This window comes from Myotis lucifugus, unplaced genomic scaffold, assembly GCF_000147115.1.
Source record: "Myotis lucifugus unplaced genomic scaffold, Myoluc2.0 scaffold_565, whole genome shotgun sequence".
Lineage (NCBI taxonomy): Eukaryota > Metazoa > Chordata > Mammalia > Chiroptera > Vespertilionidae > Myotis > Myotis lucifugus.
The window spans coordinates 85,847-104,568 of NW_005871613.1; the positions used below are offsets into that span (position 1 = coordinate 85,847).

General features: G+C 56.1%; 2 protein-coding genes across 2 annotated transcripts in view; one reads left to right on the top strand and one right to left on the bottom strand.

Annotated features, from left to right (window-relative positions):
• The window catches only part of TTF1 (transcription termination factor 1), a 15,320-nt gene extending 11,208 nt beyond the window's left edge, over positions 1 to 4,112 (bottom strand). Inside the window, exons 1-2 of the mRNA XM_023745684.1 lie at positions 3,379 to 4,112; positions 1,348 to 2,310 (exon numbers count right to left, since the gene is read on the bottom strand). Of these exons, the coding sequence (XP_023601452.1) occupies positions 1,348 to 2,310; positions 3,379 to 3,540 (1,125 nt within the window). The 5' untranslated portion in view covers positions 3,541 to 4,112. The remainder of the gene's footprint in view (positions 1 to 1,347; positions 2,311 to 3,378) is intronic.
• A 2,658-nt stretch (positions 4,113 to 6,770) lies between these two features.
• CFAP77 (cilia and flagella associated protein 77) overlaps positions 6,771 to 18,722 on the top strand; it is a 63,293-nt gene continuing 51,341 nt past the window's right edge. Inside the window, exon 1 of the mRNA XM_023745672.1 lies at positions 6,771 to 6,995. Within this exon, the coding sequence (XP_023601440.1) occupies positions 6,807 to 6,995 (189 nt within the window). The 5' untranslated portion in view covers positions 6,771 to 6,806. The remainder of the gene's footprint in view (positions 6,996 to 18,722) is intronic.

The following is an 18,722-nucleotide window of genomic DNA, read 5'->3' on the forward strand; positions in this document are numbered from 1 at the left end:
CGACAAGAGGTGGTTCGGTGGGGGGTGTCCGGACTCTCGGGGTAACTGCTCACTTGGATTCATCCCTCAGAGGGGCCTCCAAGGCAGACGGGGCACCCTAAGCCGTTTCCACCAGCGATTACTTCTGAGAGTCCTGTTTCCCAACTACTGTTGTTTTATTTACTTCCTGACAGGCTAGGCCCTGCTCTACCCCCATGGACACCCGAGATGCCTCTCCCCAACCCTTGCAATGTTAAGTTTTACAATAGCGGTTATTAGTTCAATGATCCAGGGTCTCCGTGGTTACAGTGATTTTTGCTGTGGTCAGTAGTGGCCACGTTTCCCCTCTGCTTGGTTTTCCATGTATCGATCACTAACTAATTCATCCCCGAACTCTCCGCCAGATGTTCCAATCTCCTTTTCATATGTTCAACTGTATCAACTAACTACTCAGACAGGAAACTGGGAGAAAATGGTGTGCATTTGTCTAAGAAAAGGGTCAAGTTTTCAGAGGGCACACGGCCCAATATAAGTTAAGAACCACAGTCCTAGTCCAGCTGGTGTGGCTCAGTGATTGAGCGTCCACCCCTGAACCAAGAGGTAACTGGTCTGATTCCCAGTCAGGGCACAGGCCCGGGTTGCAGGCTCAGTCCCCAGTAGGGGGCGTGCAGGAGGCAGCTGAATGATGTTTCTCATCAATGTTTCTAACTCTCTGTCCCTCTCCCTTCCTCTCTCTCTAAAAGCAATAAAAAACGTATTTTAGAAAAGAAAAAGAACCATAGCCCTGGAGCATTGCTGCCTCATTACCAGCACCACCCGAGGTGGGCTCTCCCATGTCACTGTGGTGGAGCTGTGTGAAGCCAGGACAACCTAACAAATGTAAGAAAGCCACTGAGTAAAGATTGGGGGCTGGGGGAATCTGTCCCAAAGTCCCAGAAACTGAGCAACAAAGTGGTTAAAAAAAAGAAAAATCCCTGCTTTTATTCACTTGACACTACCCTCAAATGATAATTACATAACCAGTATTAACATTTCTTTTCTTAGACCCTAATTCAAGTTTTTCCCTGCCCGGTAACATTATGGGTCATCTCTTCCTTTCTTCTATCTACGTGCAAACAGATAAAGGTGATTTGGGGCTGTCAATGTGTTAGAGTTAGTTACAGAATTTCAGGCTGGAACAGTTCCCAGCGCAAATCTAATCTAACTGACCGTTCGTTACATGTGAAGGAAGGAAGCTACCTGCGAGTCACACGGCTGAGTGGCACGTGCCCTGCCTGTAGGAGCCCTGGCATTCACGTGGATGTGCTAACAGAGGCCCCGGACCCAGGCAGAGAATGGGCACCCCCGGAAGGCACAGCGGCCGCGTTACCTCAGCGCCTCCTCCGAACACGCCTGGTCTTCCTCCTCTCGGGGCCGGGGGGTCGCACTTTCCTCAATGGAGGAAGCATTACCTCCCAGGGAGTCAAGCAGCGGGTCCTCCAAGCTGGTGGGGAGCCCCGAGACAGCACTTTCAACAGGAACCCTCTGCCTCCTTTTCTTGGCCCTTTTCTTCAATCTGCAGGGCTCCCTCCTGCCTTCTGCAGTCCCCGGGCCATGGGCCACCTGTGTCCCCTCAGAGTTCACGGCCTCAGGGCTCTCACATCCCTGGTGATGTGAAATCTTCCTCTTTCTTTTCTCAGGCTTCTTTTCATGAGCAGCGCCTGGCAGCTGTGTGACGGGGCCTCCCAGGCCCGCAGAAAGCGGGGACTCCGGCTGGGGCAGGACGCTGGCGCCCGAGCCTGGCCCCCCCAGCGCAGCATCGCAGGACGCAGCTTCCCGCCGACGCTTCTTTTTCTTTTTCTCCCGAACTTTACTGCGCGGCTCTTCCCATCGCTTAGTAACTGCAGGCGACTCGTCTGCTTCGGGCTCTCTGGGCGACTCCTGTTCCCGGCTCATGTCAATATAAACGATGTCAACATCCCTTCTAAAATTCTTGGGCATGTTCTCGATGTTTTCTTTATCCACCATGACATACACACCTGTTCCGTCCTGTATCCCCAAAGCACTCTTCTTTTTCCTCTTTTTGGCCGGAGAAGGGGCCTCTGCAGCCTCCTCACAGAGTTCCGATGTTTTCAAAGGAGAAGAGGCGAGATGCTGGTGGTCCTTCCTCTTTTTTCCCTTCTTCGTTTTGTGAGAGTGTTCGCTTGCCAGGGGGGCGTCTCTGAAACTTGCATGGGCATGCATCCGATGTCTTTCCTTATCTACAGAATACTTTTTCTTTTTCTTGTCAAAAACCGGAGTGTGGATGTCCAATCCGCTCAATTCGCCTTCCATTTTACTCCTAGAGGGAAACTTGACAACAGTGGCTTATTTGCAAAGCATCTTAAACATTAGTCTCAAGAGAAAAAAACCATCACAGAAAATGAAATTGTACGGCAAATGACAAGCTGGAATCATGACCATCCATTGCATGCTATTCTACATGCTCAGGAGGCTCACGGCCCCCCTCTGCCTGCTCCCACTGCCGCACGGCCAGGCCCTGCTCCCCACAGCGTCACCTTTTACATCTCCTTCCAACTCTGTGCTCCAGCCACACATGCCCTTTCCTGCCACCATCTCCCCCATCTCCCCTTGGCTCAAGGTCTGATAGCACCCGGTTCCCTGCGTCTGGAACACTCTCCGCAGCCTCCCCGGCCCCTGCCTCCTTCCATCCCAGAGCTCGCCTGGAATATCACTGCTCAGTTAAGCTTTCCCTGGTCAAAAGGATACACAGTATGATATCACATATATTGAGTCTAAAATCCACAAACGGTTTTATGTATCTTTTCTCAATGCATACATATGCAGTAAAACTGTGAACACAGGTATGGGGGTTGCAATTGGCAAATTCAGGGATCCGGGACAAGTACAGAGCCAGTTCTCTTATGGCTGTAATCTTTTATTTCTTAACTAGAGGCTCGGTGCATGAAATTTGTGCACTTGAGGGGGGGGTGCCTCAACCTGGCCTGTGTCCTCTTGCAGTCCTAGAGCCCTCGGGGGATGTCCGACTGCCGGCTTAGGCCCACTCCCTGGGGAGCGGGCCTAAGCCTGCAGTTGGACATCCTTAGCGCTGCTGCTGCTGCTGCTGTTGCTGCGGAGGCAGGAGAGGTTCCCGCTACCGCCACTGTGCTCGCCAGCGCACACTGAGCACAAGGGGGCAGCTCCTGCGTTGAGCGTCTGCCCTCTGGTGGTCAGTGCGCGTCATAGCGACCAGTAGCTCTGCTGTTTGGTCGATTTGCGTATTAGCCTTTTATTATAGAGGAGGATTGGAGTTGGAAGGAGAGGTAAAAGGATGCATCCATCCTCTCACCCTGAAGTCCATCTCTCTCCTCCCCTCACAGCAGCATCTCTTGAGAGAAACTGCTCTCTCCGTTTCCTCACCTTCCATCCACTTCTCAGCGCATATCTTTGTCGCTTCCACCCTCCTACTCCTGAGCTTGCTCCGGTAAGAATGCCAGGACCCTTAGCCCTACACTCCACAGGCACCTTCCTGGCCCATCTTCCAGGCCTCTTCCTAACAATGCACAGAGCAGATGATGCCATTAAACATTCTTCTACTTTCCACCAGTTTCTTTCTTTCGTGTAAATACCCAAGTTTCTCCTTCTGGTTGCTTGAATTCAACACAACCTTTTAAATAACAGTCCCTTCCAGCTAGAACCACGTTAAGGTTTCCCGTTATTCTTAAGATCAAGTCCCCAAACTTTCCAGACCTGCCTCGTCCTTCAGGATCTAGGCCGGCCCGCCCACCTCTCCAGCTCTCTCCCTCCTTTCCTTCCCGTTCATCCGCGGGCTTTGCAAAGGCGGCTCCTTCTCCAGGAGTGCGCTTCCTCCGCCTTCCCTGCTGAGCTAAGACGGGTCTAAAGTCTGCAAGTCACTCAGGAGGGCCTCTCAGCGCTTCACCCGGACCCGCAATGCTTCCCAACAACCCAGCGGCTTCCCCAGCGCCCTCGGCTCAGCTGGGGCCCCTGCCTTGGCGCCAGCGCTCGATGCCTCCGGAACGAACGGACTCGCGCTCATCTCCACATCCGCGAGCTCCCGGCCCCGACTCCCCGCCGCCATGCAGGGCTCTGGGCGGGGCGTGCCGGGCAGGAAGGGGAGCTGCCCCGAGGGCACTCGGCCCCCTTTGGCGCACAGACCCCAGGGTTCCCGCGCGAAGGGGCCCGGAGCGGCCGCGGAGAAACGGGCGCCACGCGCACCCCGGGGGCCCGGCCGCGGGCGCCTCCCCGACCAACGACCACCGCCGCTCGGTGTCTACACGCACGTCTAAAATCCCGGAACAAAATCCGCTTCCTACCTGCAGTCCGAGAGCGCCGCCGCGTTTCTTCCGACCCGGAAGTGCTGCTGCTGTGGAGCGGAAGTGGAGCGCGTCACTTCCGGTCCGCTAGGCATCCCGCTGCCACGCTGACTTGCTGGCAGCTGGACTGGCACTGGGACGGAGGCGTGGTTTCTGCCCGTTTTGTTCCTTGGGGGCGAGGGGGGGAGGGGCAGGCTAGAGCGGGATCCTGAAACGAAGAAAGTGGGACCGCATTCTCCCTGGGCTGGCTAGCTCACGCCTGCATCCCATTTAGTAATGATTTCTGCGTGAAGATGGTGAGGGTCCTAACCTGAGGGAGACAGATCAACACATCAACCAAGACAGCTTCACTGTGCCCTGGAAGGAACATGAAGCAGTGACGCGATGGAGCGTCCCGGGGACACGGCGTGCTCCTGAGATGGGAGGGAAGGCTCTGAATGAAAAGGGCGAGCACAGCTCTGGATGGGAGATGGCCCCAGGCTGGAGGCAAACACAAAGGCCCCGAACCCCGTTGCGGGAGGAGCTGAGTGAAGGCCCGGCAGCTGGGCCACAGTGAATGGAGGGGAGAGTGGTATGAGGTCGGCCGTAGGCAGGGGCGGGCTGGTGCAGGGTCTGCTGCACGTCAAGCTTAGATGAGGCAGAAAGAGCCTTCCAGACCTATTCCAGTCCTCCCATTTCAACTGAGTCCCCAAGAAACTTAGCTGCGATGAAAAGTAACGCTTTACCCAGACCAGCAAGTTCGCCAGTACATACACACCACCCAAGTTTGTAGCCTTATTGCATAGTGAACATAACCACGTGGGAACCTGTTTTCTCGTTCAATCCTGTGTCATCTTCGTTAGGTATCACTGGCCTCACCTTGCGGGTGAGAAACTAGGGCTTTAATGTAACCTGTCCAAGAGGACTTCCGTGGTTCCTCTCCACACTCCACTCTCCTGCCTCTCATGGCACCACCTGACCTCCTCGGTGTGAGCTGCCAAGCGGCTTTGATGGGAAAATGCACAGCCTGCGTGTCTGTGAAAGTCGGGAAGTGAAGCAGTCTGGAGAAAGCCCAGCACACATCAGACCCACCCACATGCCGCCACCCCAGGGCTGCTTCCGGCCCCGGATGAGCAGTGGAAGCCTGTCTGGTCCCCTCTGGAAATAATGTTGGTGTCGTCCACTGTTGGCATGTAAGCCGTGAAGTGCACGTCCGTGGTGAACTGCTTACCCTGAGCCTTGTGGATATTTGAGAAGTTAACGATGATAATGGTGGGGGAATAAACCCAGTAAAGGTTGGAACTAGAAGACAAACTAGAGAGCCTCCAGGTTAGTGGTCCCAAAAACACTGCACCAATCACCCGGGCAGCTAGTGGAAAGTGCAGATCCCACTTTGCATACGGACTGCATATGAGGCACCATTACAGTATCACAATAAAGTCCTGATAATGACATTAGAGTTATGTATGAGAACCTCTTTGTTCTTGGCAGATACATGCTGAAGTGTTTTGGGTCAAAATAACACTGTCTGCAGATATTTTCAAAATAAGTCAGTAGTGTGGTGTGTGTGTGTGTGTGTGTGTGTGTGTGTGTGTCACAGTGAGACAGTAAATGTGGTAAATACTAAGGGCTGGTGAATCCAGGTGGAATCTGCATGGGTTTTCATTGTACTCTTCTTCCAACTTTTCTGCAGCTTTGAACTTTTTCGGGGGGGGGGGGGGGGATCCAAAGGAAGGGAGGAGGTATTTTAAAATGCAGATTCCCAGATCCCATTTCCAGATATTCTGGCTCAGTGAGTCTCTTTTCAACTTCCCTTCGTTCTGTTGCACAACGTTGGGTACCACCGGTCTCATTTAACTCTAGGCTTTCCTCCCTACCTACTTCACAGAAGATAAACACTGAGGATCCTAGAGGTCGACTGGTTTGAGGTCCGCCAGTGGATTAGCAGGAACATCAGGCCTGGAGTGAGGATCCCTAGCTCACCCTGAAACACTCAGTGAAACATGTGGGCTCTGTCCCGTGTGTGTGTGTGTGTGTGTGTGTGTGTGTGGTGAGAGACTGACTTGGCCCTCTAGAGCCTGTCACTTTTTAACACCAGTGGTGATTATTCTTGGGGTTTTCTCACGTCTGTTTAAGAAAAAAATCTGAAAATGTCCACTTTGATGGCCGCCAATAGTTTCCTGAAACAAACAAGGTCCACATAGAACCGTTGGCGTCCCGTCGTCATGGAGACAGGCCATTCCATTCTTCCCTAAGGGGTGGTCTTGACTTTCTCTCCTTCCCGGATCCGCAGCACGGCTCCCAGAAGATGCTCCGAGGAACCAGAGGGACCTATAAGGGCCGTTAGGTCTCCTTGAAACGAGGGGGCTTCCGAGGGAGGTGCACCCGGCTCCGGAGGGAGCCCGGAGTCTGGGGCCCACACCGCGGTCCAAGTGGTGGGGTCCAAGTGGTGGGCTCCCGGAAGCTCCGCTCGGGGCCCCAAGCTGGGGAAGCGCACCGGATCCAGCCCCGGGTCGACTCCCCGCGACCCCCAGGATGCCAGAGGCCAAGAGCTCCCGCCAGGACCCCCTGCGATGGACGAAGAAGCCGGTGCGCCGCTCGGTCAGCCAGATCTGCCCGCCCCCGCGGCGGCCCCTGACCGTGGCCGACATCCGGCCGGGCATGGAGAACGAGAGGCTGGGGGTCGTGCGGGATTCCATGTTTCAGAACCCGCTCATCGTCAAGGTGAGAGCCTCGCTGAGCGCCCATTCGTCCGGGGGTGCCCGCGTCCAGCCCTGGCCCCACGGCCCGGGTCCCAGCGCAGCGCCGGGAGCTCCCGCTCTGGTCCAGGCAGACCCGGACCCCCATGCGGTCACAGGGGGCATCGTCTCTGGCCTCAGCTTTCTCATCCGCAAAGTGGGGTGATAAGGGCGCTCATTAAGGGGAGCGATTGGGAAGACTGAACAGGGTGAGCCCCGCGGGACCCTGGCACAGCCCCCTCCACGCGGTGAGCCCGCAATGCTGGCTGCTGCTATTTACAGGGATCCTGCCGGGGAGCCCACGGGCGACAGGTCTCAGGCACCCAGACAATGACCTTACCCAGCACCCGCCACCCCTCCTGCCCCTGCTCACCGGCTGCTGCCGCGCAGTGAGCGCTCGTGCCTCCCCTGGAAGCATCGCTTCTCACGGTAACTTCACTCCATCGAACTCTGATCAGAGGTGCGACACCAAGAAACAGCGCGATCTGGGCCCTGGGAGGCCCGACCGCCAGGAGGGAGGGACCCGGTTTCTAACTAGATCGCCGCCCCTTGCACTGCACCTCCCCTTGTTTATTCTCGTTTCCGGGCTGGTGATCAACCAACACCCCACGCTTTCCCAGGGCCCCAGGCAAAGTCAAATTGAGGTTTGGCTGTGGGAAGCGGTCAGTAGCAGATTTACCTGGCGCCGCTGGAGGGCAGTGTGCCCTTAAAAACGCGCGGTTCCCAGCTGTGGGCGGTGAAAGGCGCCCTGGTAACCATGGATTCAGTAACGATTAGTTATCTGAGCTCCAGGCCTGCTTGGAGCCTAGACTAGAGGCTTTTGTTGGTGGTCTTGGTTGGGGGTCCAGGGAGCCTGGGGTTTCTAAACATCGCGCCGGAACTCGCTGAGTTACTTGGTTCGTCTGAAGGGTGGACTCTCCTCTTGCCTCCCCTCGCCGTGTGCCTGGCTCCCCACCCCGGGAAGCAGCTGGTCACGCTGGGAACCTTCCCTCACCCACCAAAGTAGGACAAGGCCCTTCACTTATTTCTAGGTGACAGAACCACTCTGAGCGGGCAGATGGGCCAGACAGATGGGGTTCCTCATTCTGGGATCAAGGGGAGAACCAAGCCCCCCAACTCTGATCAGCCACTTCAGTGTTAGGTCATCGCTTTTGCCCGGGCAGTCACTCTGGGGTTTTCTTACCTGCATATGAACCGGCGTTTTGGAGTTACTGTTCTCCATGGTGAGTCAGTCATGTGTGATGCCATATACACACATCTATATATATAAAAGCCTAAGCAACCATTAAGACCAGTCGACCAAACGACCGGTCGACAGGTCGCTGTAACATGCACTAACCACCAGAGGGCAGCTCCTGCCCTCTGGTGGTCAGTGCACTCCCACAGCCAACCTCTCGTGGTTCCTCTACCCTCCTCGCCCCCCCCCCCCCCCTGCAGGCCGGCAGATCAGCCCTGATCGGGACTGGGCAAGATGGCCCCAATTGGCCCCAATCGCCAGCCAGGCCGAGGGACCCAACCTGTGCACGAATTCGTGCACCAGGCCTCTAGTATATACATACACACATTAGACATATACATACATTATGTACACATCTACACATACATGTGTATATATAGAGACTACATACATAATATAATACGGGGGTGGGCAAAACTAGGTTTATAGCTGCTCCTATAGAAAATAACACACTAATTAATAAATAACACAAGGATAAACTCTGTTTCATGTACTCACAACTGTAAACCTATTTCTGCACACCCTGCATACGTATGTAAATCAAATATCCTTCCTTTTCTCCTTGTGCTGGCCTCACTCCACTTTGAGGACAGCGTTTGGCCTCTGGGTGGCACTAGCTGCCTGGCTTCCAGGACAGATTCCACCTCGCTCTGTGCACCTGCGTTTAGGTTGGGGATTGCAGATGTCTGACTGACGGCCAGGGGCTTGTCTTCAGGGCGTGAGATGCAGCACAGGACTGCCCTGGTGGGTGGTGGCTGCGTCCCTGTGACAGGGGTGGGGGTGGGGGTGGGTGCAGACTGTGTGCCCTCTCACTGCGCCCGACTCCTCCCCAGCCAGGGCGGCTGGAGCCAGCGGGCCTTCCCTTCTCCTTCCTCCCCCAGTTCCTGATGGGCTGTGGGTACTTCCTGCCGCAGTTGTGATGATGTCCACACTCCAGTGCTAACCTCGCCTCCGGACTCTCCACCCAAGCCAGGCCCACGTAAGCTGGGAGGCCTGAGGGGGAGAGGACCCCTGGCTGCGACCTTTGCAGCCCCTCTTGCAGGTGGCACCGCGGCCACTGCGGCGACTCAGCCCCGGTGCTGGCAGCACGGAGCCTGCGGTAGAAGCCGCGTTCCGGCTCCCGGCTCAGCATGATCACCACTCCAAACAGCTTCCTATATACAAATTTAAATTACAAACAAACTTTGGGGTTTTGACTTTCAAGAAAAGAAGAAGATTGAAAGTACTCAGGATTGTGGAGCCCGGCTGGTGGCCCCTCATGGTGACACGCAGGGTGTGAGCGTATTTTGGTTCTGAGTCTGAACCTGAAGGCCGCGTCTGTATGGAAGGATACAGCCCTGAGGTTCGGCACTCACGCCGCCCTCCGGGGCTGTTGCCCGGGCTGTGTTCTCCGGCGAACAGGATCGGGCTTGCTTTCATTTCACACGCACGCCACCTGATCAAACCAGCGCTGCTGTTTCACAGGCTCGGAGTTTACCAGGACGATGCACATCAGTCTGTCAAGAGCAGGCCTGCAGGCCCTGGCCGGTTTGGCCCAGTGGATAGAGCGTGGGCCTGCGGGTTTGATTCCGGTCAAGGGCACGTACCTCAGTTGCAGCCCCCCTCCCTGGCCCGGGCCCTGGTCAGGGCGCATGCAGGAGGCAGCCAATCAATGTGTCTCTCTCACATCAATATTTCTCTCTGTCTTTCCGTCTCTTTTCCACTCTCTCTAAAAATCAATGGGAAAATATTCTCAGGTGAGGGTTAAAAAAAGAAAGAAAAAGAACGGGCCTGCAAGATGCCCAGTAACCAGGCGAAAAGGGAGAACCTCAGACGCCCACACCCGCATTGCATCTCCAAGTGCTCGACAAGGCTCTGCCTCGTTTAAAACCAAGCCAGCCAGGTTATTAGCAGAACTGGCTTATCCAAGCGGGTGTTTCATGTGGTCCCCAAAACACGGAAATATTTCCCGTCAGAAAGAGCTTCTGCCCTGTTGTCTAAAGTGGTGTGCTTGCTGTTAGCCAGTTCTCCTGCCCCGGCGACTCTCCGGGCGTGCCTCTCCCCTCCCCAGAGTTCTGCACCTCACCACCCGCGCCGCAGTCGCCTTCCATCGTGCAGGGCCTGTCAGTGCACACGTGCCCCGCAGCTCAGCGATGCCTGTCACTCCAGTTCCGGGAGAGACGGCTTGCTTTGCTCCCTGACAGCCTGGAATCTTCTGTCGCCCCGGAGAGGCAGCCGTGTACAGGGGAATTGATTGCATCGAGCCCCCTTAGACAGTGCAAATGATCACGGCACCCGGTTTTCCCCATAACTTATTGATGATTTTGTTTTCTGTGGGGGTTTGTGTCACAAATAGGAAGTGCGTGCCCTTGTAAAATAGAGTCATCTAGCCATGTTGGAGGGCTGGCAGACAGCTAGTCGATTCCTCTTTTTGAGGAGAGGAAGGCCTGGGAAGGGGAAGAGACTCGTCCCGGGCGCCACGCTGACCGGTCACAGGTGGGATGAGATTCTGGCCCCAGACTCCCGGCCGCATGCTTTTCTGCCCACGACACACTAATGAATTCGTGGCAACCCAGACTGGGCACACAGTACAGCAGACGGTCAAATGTTGACCAGTGAATCCGATTCCCACATCGTTTCACTCAGCGCGCCTTCCAAAATGACTTCTACTCGTTTCTCAGGGTCTGTTGGCAGCTAAGAAATATTTATTGAGTGTTTACTAAGCGCCCAGCACCTTCCCAGGCTTCCGTGGGGGCATAGAACCAAGTTCAGCACTCAGCTCCTGCCCACAAGGAGTTAACTGTTTAGCTGGAGAGGTGGAGTATGTGCCATGTATATTGCATGCACATATATAGTGCATATATATGCGCCTTAAAGAAAGCTCGCAGCAATGTTAGCTCTTATTCCTGTGTGCGCCGTGCGTGCATGCACGTGTGTACACACACACACACACACTAACAGCAATGTCATGGGCACCCCCTGCAAGTTTCAAACTAGCTGCCTGAGCCAGAGGGTTGAGATTGGAGGGGAGGACGCCCTGAGCAGGTCTCGGAGGCTTTGTGAAGACACAGGCCTGGCTGGGACGTTGCAGGGTGCAGATCACGGTGGACTGGAAACACTGAGCCCCTGGGGTGCACCTTCTGCAGATCCCGAGTGTCCAGAGGCTTCACCCCAACTCTAGTTGGCTTACGAGACTCCGTGCGCCGCTGGGACCGTGACCGTGACCGTGACCGTGACCGCCATCGCCCCGAGGAAGCGCTTCTTGAGAGCCAGTGGGCTCGAACTGGATGCGCTACCAAATTAGGAGCCTCGCCAGGCCCAGGACCCCTGGTCTGGAGTAAATGTCGATGCTGGTGAACATAAACGCGTAGAGCCCCACGCAAAGGAGGCCGCAGCAAACGCAGTTGTACAAATAGCCCGGCGAGGGTCAGGGTTTTATTATGTTGCAGTAAAATGTGAACATGTCACGCTCAGCTTCATCCCTTGAAGAGAAGATAGGGTCGGTTGCCTGGCTCTTTTACACTCAGTTACAATGTAATAGGAGAAAATGAACGGGGGGAAGGGGGGTTAAAAGTGGGCTGTCCATCCTGATGGCCCCGCCTGGCTGGCCGGCCAGCGGGTAGGTCTTGTTTTTTAGGGAAAGCGTGGGTTCATCTATCCTTGCAGCTCTCCCTCTCGGTCCTGGCTTTCTGTTGGAATCAAAGCCTCCCCCTTCCGGTCGCAGCCACATCCTCCGGGAGCGACGGGGGCTGGGCAGCCTGGGCCATTGCAAAGGCTTCTCAGTGATTCCCCCGCCTCTCCCCTCTCGCTCCTGCCTGATTGTAAGTGAGGACCGTGCAAACGAGTCCAGGCTGCGGCTGTTGACTTCCCACAGCCACTAACACAGAACGATACGCTGGCTGCCCGGGCGGATCTAACATCGCATCGCAGCCCCCGCCCCTCCACGCAGAGAAAGGCCCGTGCGGCGGTGTGGGCGGCAGGCGTGGAGTGCGCAGGCCCGAGGACCCGTGCTGCCTCAGCCACCTGCTGGCTGTGCCCCCTGTGAGGTTACTGATTGTGAGCCTCAGTTTCCTCTCTGTAAAATGGGCTGGCAGTCGCTGGCACCGGCCAAGGAGAGTTGTGAGGATTGACTGAGCCGGCACAGGTGCCAGGCCCGAGGGCACTTTGTCAGCGGGCAGTTTTGTGGTGTTGCATGGCCGGGATCCCATGATTCCTTCCCACTTGCATTCCTCAAGACAACCTTCCTATTCTCATCCGTTGACTGAGTCAATGCTAGAGACCTGAACTTCGAAAACAAAATTGTAATGACAGCCACCCAGCCGCGTGCTTCCTCTTCCCCCTCTGTGTTCTCGTCCAAGAGTACGGTCACCCACCCCGGCTCACGTGTCCTGCGCCTGCGTGGCCGCGAGGAGACAGGTGCGCCCTGGCGACAGGTGAACAACCCACTCGCCAGCTCTCCTGAGGGTTGTTGGGCAAGTGGCCTAATCTCCAAGCCTCAGTTTCCTCCTTTGTGAAGCGTAAGTGCCTCCTTCTCCAGGTAATGGAGACTGGTTGAAACGGACTCTCACTCATGGAAGAGATTGCGATAGAGTTATTATAGAGTTATGATAGATTCTTCTAGAATTAGACCAGTGGTCCTCAGCTGAGAGGCAGTTTTGCTCCCCAGGGAACACCTGCCCACATCTGAAGATTTTATCACAACGGGGGGGGGGGTGCCCCTGGCATCTAGTGGGTAAAGCCGGGGATGCCGCTCCGTGTCCTACAACGCCCAGGGCGCCCCTCAAATAGGGAATCATCTGACCCAAATGTCAGTGGTGCCAAAGCTGAGAAAGCCTGAACCAGAAAACATAAACGCACGGAGAATTCATTATTAGTTCACCCAGGGCCCGGGGGCTCTCGAAAACCTAAGGCACAGACTGTAGAAATGAGATGTTTAGTTTTCATCGCTTCTCTATCCCTGTTTGCTTCTGCGCCCCCTCCCCCACTTAATGGCTACTTTAATCCCTCCTCCCTTTTTGAATCCATTTCCTCCCCCTTGGTTATGGCTTCCATAAGTTTGCTGGCTTTCGTGTAGGGCTTTTCTCCAGCCTCACCACATTGTAGTTTAAAAAAATAAAAAGCATGCAATCCATAGAGAGTGGCTCAGTGACGCCCCGGAGAAGCTAACGGGCACAGGCCTGGTTTGTGGAGCAATCTGGCTGGTCCGCAAGCCCAGCTTCCCGGCCCCCACCCCAAGGGTTGGGTTTGGTTTGTTTTTCCGCAGCATGAACTCATCTCAGACTTAACACCAGGAATTACACTCCGTGGCCAGGGCCCCACCGAAGCCTGACATGTCACCGTGGCGCCAAGTACAGCTTTTCAGGAAGCAAATGACGCCCTTTATCAAGAGAACAGCTGTATTCCCCCCGTAGTGTAGAGGCACAATCCTTTCAAGGCACTTCGGTCAAGAAACTGACCAACGTGGGTCAACGAGCAGAAAGGTCCGCAGGAGCAGCGCACAGTGGGGAGGACGCCCCCGGGACCATCGGGGGCAGCACGTGATGAGCCCACAGAGGCACTGCTGGGCTTTTCTGTGACAAACAATGCACATCGGGGAGACCAGGGAACCCGAGCAGCAGGACGCATGTCTGTGTGTAGGTCACAATCGTTGGTGTTTGCCCAGAACAGGGAGAGAGGGGGCTCCGAAGCTTTCATCCCAGGGAAGGGCGTCCGTGAAAGGCTGCCCGCTCGCTGCCAGGGGCCGGCCACGCGCAGCCACCAGCACAGCGTCCGAGCTGCATCGGCACAGCGGAGAGAGAGCCACACAGAGACGGGGCTCCCCAACCCATGCAGGGAGGGGAGCTCGTGGCCGAGACGCTGCAGTGCAGGGAACGAGAGAGGGCCCTGGCAGCTCGCTGGCCGTTTCACTGAACAGTGTTTGGGGTCCTGCTGCCACATGGAGCTGCCATCCTCGTGTCCCCAGGATGTGGGATTGCGTCCCAGTCCCCCGTCTCCCGAGAGATCACGAAGGACAGAGAGTTGGTCGTTTGTTGATTTATTTATGTCGGTAGCGTCATGAGCCCCACGGTCAGTGAGCGAGTATGTGCCGAGCACCACAAGGTGCACGGTCCTGGTGGGAACACAAGAGGCTTAAGAATTGGTTCCCATAGAGCAGTGGTTCTCAACCTCGGCTGCACATTAGAATCACCTGGGAATCTTTAAAATCCTGATTTCTGGCCTCATCCTCCGGAAATTCTGTTTCTTTGTTACTGATGTTGTGGCCCCACCCCAGAACAAAGAAACAGAATTTCCGGAGGATGAGGCCCAGACATCAGGATTTTAAAAAGATTCCCAGGTGATGCTAATGTGCAGCCAAGGTTGAGAACCACTGCCATAGAGTCTGTGGGCTGGTCAAGGCAGAACCGGCTCTGCACAGTAAAACCAATAATCAAAGTGATTACAGGTGGAGGAGAGGGGAGGAGAGGCGAGCGTCACGGAGAGGAGCCCGGGCTGGGCTGTGGGGCCGGTTGGCTCCATGGGTGGACAGGAGAGGGAGGGGCCCCGGGGCGGCGCTGGCCTGGGCGCGGGCACGGCGTCTGGTTCGGGCGAGGTGTTTTCCGCGGGAACCGACGCGGCTAGGATTCTGGGAGCACGGCGGGAGTCAGCAGGCCCTTTTGAGCACCTACTGTGTCCCAGGCACAGAACTAGGCACCGAGGCTACGGGGGAAGCCATCCTGGATGTAGGCTTTGCCTGCAAAAGGACTCACAATCTCATAGAAACTGGCATAAGAACAGACAGCAAAGTAGTCCAGATGAGGTGACTGCTGTCTGCCCGGGACCCATGCTCACCGGCGGGTCTCAGACCAGATGGCCGGAGCCGAGGACTGACACAAAGACTAGGAGTGAGTGAGTGAGGGGCTGGCGTGGGGGGCAGAGGGACAGCCAGGTTTCGTATGGGAGACCAGAGACATCGACAGCGGTCCCAGGGCCAGCGCCTCCTGCCCTGACGGAGTCCACAGGACACGCCCAACGCAGGATACCACCGTGTGACCAGGCCATCGCCAAGGCCGCCTCTGCTGGGCGTGGCGTGCTCACTGCCTCCCAGCTTCCTACCAGGCCTCATGTTCCAGGGCCCATGTACTGACGTGCGTGATGGGTTAGAGTGGCTGCGATTTGCTTACTCTTTGCAAGTAAGAGCAGCCCCCAGTCTGTCACCAGGTGGTTAGAGGGAGCCTGCTGGCATGCTTCCTAGGGGTGGAGGGCCCTCAGGGCACGCTGGGCTTCCTGCTGCCTCCCAACCACCCCTTAAGTGCCGAGGTGTAAGCGGGTCTTTCCTTCTGGCTCTCCCCTTCTGAAGGAGAGTGTCTGTCTGGCGTCTGAGGGCCCGTCTCTCTCAGGCAGCGGCTTGCTTTCTTGAGGTGGATCCTCCCAGGCCTCCTGGCAGGTTCCCGGGGCCCTGGCTTCTCCCGCGTCGCAGGGGTGGGGGTGGGGCGGGATGCTGGGCCTCCCGGGAGCTCTGGCTGAGGACCCCTGTGGCCAGCGGACACGCCTGTGGCCAGCGAACAGCTGCCCTTCGTGGAGCCCCTGTGTGCCTGGCCCTTCTTAGTCATCACCCCCCTGAAGTCTGTGCAACGATCCTGGGAGACGGGACTAGCGTATTCCCATTCTACAGATGGGGACGCTGAGGCTGAGAGAGGTTACACAGTCACCTGGCGAACACGGGGAGGAGCCAGGCTTCTAGCCCCCTCCTCCCCACAGCCCGAGGCCATAGCCGCTGTGCGAGTCAAAAGAGCTCTGTGACACCAGGGCCCTGTTTGTCGGGTCCCTGCCAAGTGCCAGACTCTCACAGGCATGCTCTCAGCTCTGCAGGGTCCGTGTTCTGAGCTCAGAAAGGCTCAGCAACACGCTCAAAAGTCACACAGAGGGGAGATGGCGGAGGGCAGGGCCTGTGCGCAGCCACGGCGTCACGGTCCTGACTGGTTGGGCCACACTGTCTGTCGCCCCAGAGGCTCCGTGGTCCTGACGGGAGAGAGGAATCCAGTTCAACTCCATCCCTCTAAGCAACCACTTCCCCACAGGTGCACGTGCTGTTCTCACGAAGCCTACAGCCTACCTGGGCGCACACGCACCACGCATGCACACGCACCACACATGTACACGCACCACACATGCACACACACCACACATGCACACGCACCACACATGTACACACACCACACATGCACACACACCATGCACACCCTTGTGCAGATGTGGTCCGCACAAGGCTGAAACTATAGGGCCAGGCTGTGGGTCAGACATGCGGAGAGTTGGGAGCGTGAGGGACAGCCGGGGCCGGGGCCATGGCCGGGAGTGGCCGGAAAAGCCCCCGGGGAGCTGCTGGGAGGCCAGGCAGGACTCAGCCTGCGGAGACGGAGACGAGAGAGGTCCTGTCAGATGCAGAAACGGCAGACAAGGGCGACACTGGGTGCTGGAGCTTGGGTGTTCCGAGGGAACTGGAGGAGCTGGATTCGAGGAAGGCATCAGGTTGGGGCGGCTTACAGAATCCGCGCATACGTTTTAAGAAGAGACAAGACATGAGAGAAGGAGCATGGACATGCGTTTCCCACGGCGCCGGAGTTTAGGTTATTCAAAACGTGTGCCTCTGCGGGCGGGGAGCCAGGAGGGCTGGGGGCGAAACTGCCACCCAGGCTGACCAGGGTGGCCTCAGCCTTTCAAAGAGAAGGGGTCTCCCCTCCTCCCCTCCCCACCCCACGCGCCCACTTCCCTAATCAGTGAGAGCAAATTGTTATCAGATTAGCGCCAGCCCTGAAAAGCACAGTCCGGCACCCTCACAGTTACTTAGCATTTAGATGGCTTGGGCCGGCCCCACACAACAGGCTTCAAAGCCGGCTCCGGGCACCGCGGGGATTAATTTCTTTAACCAACAGGCCTGATCTGGCCCAACTCATTACCCTGCCTCGTCAGTGTGGCTGGGAGATGCGATTGAAGATTATAGCGTTTAGGCCGTGCCCCGCTTTCTCCCGAGAGCAGGGCTGTTGAATGGCACTTTCTCCCGCAGCCCCTCCCGCAGCCCCGTCAATGCTCAGCGGCCTGAGGTTCTAATTCTGCTTCATTTAAACTTCATCAACTTTTCCAATCAAGTGGAAGGATCCGAGATGGGCTCTGTGAGCAGAAAGGCCGCTTCCCTTTGTCACGTAATTTATTCTGTTTTCTCCCCCCCCCCCGCCCCCCAGCTTTCTCTCGCCCGCCTCGCTCTGCGCCCCCACCAGGCCCCCTCCTCATCCCAGTGCTGGAAATGAGATTACAGTATTTAAATGACTATGATAATCAATCTGGGGACCCGGAGCCGAGACTGAGGTTAATTTTTCTTAGCAGAACAAAGGCGCGCAGTGCCTCGGGGACCGGGATGGGAAGGTGCCGCCTGGGCTCCTGCTGGCGTCCCCCCCCCCGCCCCCGCCCCCCAAGCTGCAGGCTGGGGGTCTTTTCTTGTTGCTAACTAGGCACCGGGTGTGATGTTTCGCGGGGGAGCCCCTAGGAGAGCAGGGATGTAATTTTGAACTGATAAACAGCTAACGGCCTTCAATCAACAATTTTAATGGGGAAAAAAAGAGTCACTGCTCTGATAGGAGTACAGATCTAATGAAAGGGCGATCATTTACCTTATTTATTTTTAAACACGCGAGGAATCACTTCCCACTGCGTGCGAACGAGTAATTACAGCCACGCGGTGGCCCCGTAAACTTTGGAATAAAGAGCCTTGTCACTCAGGCGGACTCCTTCCTGGCAGCTCTGCCGCCGTAAGAGTTGAAGTTTTGTCATGTTCCGCTAATTGGCAACAGGGTCATTATCCCATTGAACACCCGCGCGCGGAAGCGACTTGTTGGGCTGGTACCTTAGCACACGCGGTTCCCGCCGCCCACGGCCCCGCTTCTAAAACAGAGAGAATCAAAATATGTAGATTTCTTTGTCTCCCTTTGCTATCTTGTCAGAGCTGTTTTACATGCCGCCACCCAATGCTATCTGTTATTTGTGTCAGGAGAAAGGATTTGACAAGTTCAGTATACAATGCGCGTTTGGCAAGGCACGTTTTTCATAGCGGTTTTGAGCAGGAAATGGAACTGTCTTTCCCCAGAACGAGCAGCATCATTTTGGGACAGGCTTCTTATGAGAGAGCGCGGGCTGCCGAACCTCATTTCCGCACGCGATCCAGCGAAGTCCAGTACGTTTGTTAAAAAGTAGGGCTTGGTTTCCACATGCAGCCCTAGTTGGGGGGAATGAGAGACCAGGTCTTCAAGCAGGGATGCCTAATACTCCATTCCCCTCCCTCCCTGCCCCCTCCCCAAGTTGTTAACGGGCTGGAGTCCATTGTTCCTCCTCCAGAGTACAATGACTTTGTTTCAGACCCTTTAAACTGTGGGGAGTTTCTGACAGTCCTCTGCATTTGCAACACAAAATATTTAATAACCACCATCGTCTGAAGGAGCAGCAAAAGCCATCAGCGGCCTCATTGGTGAA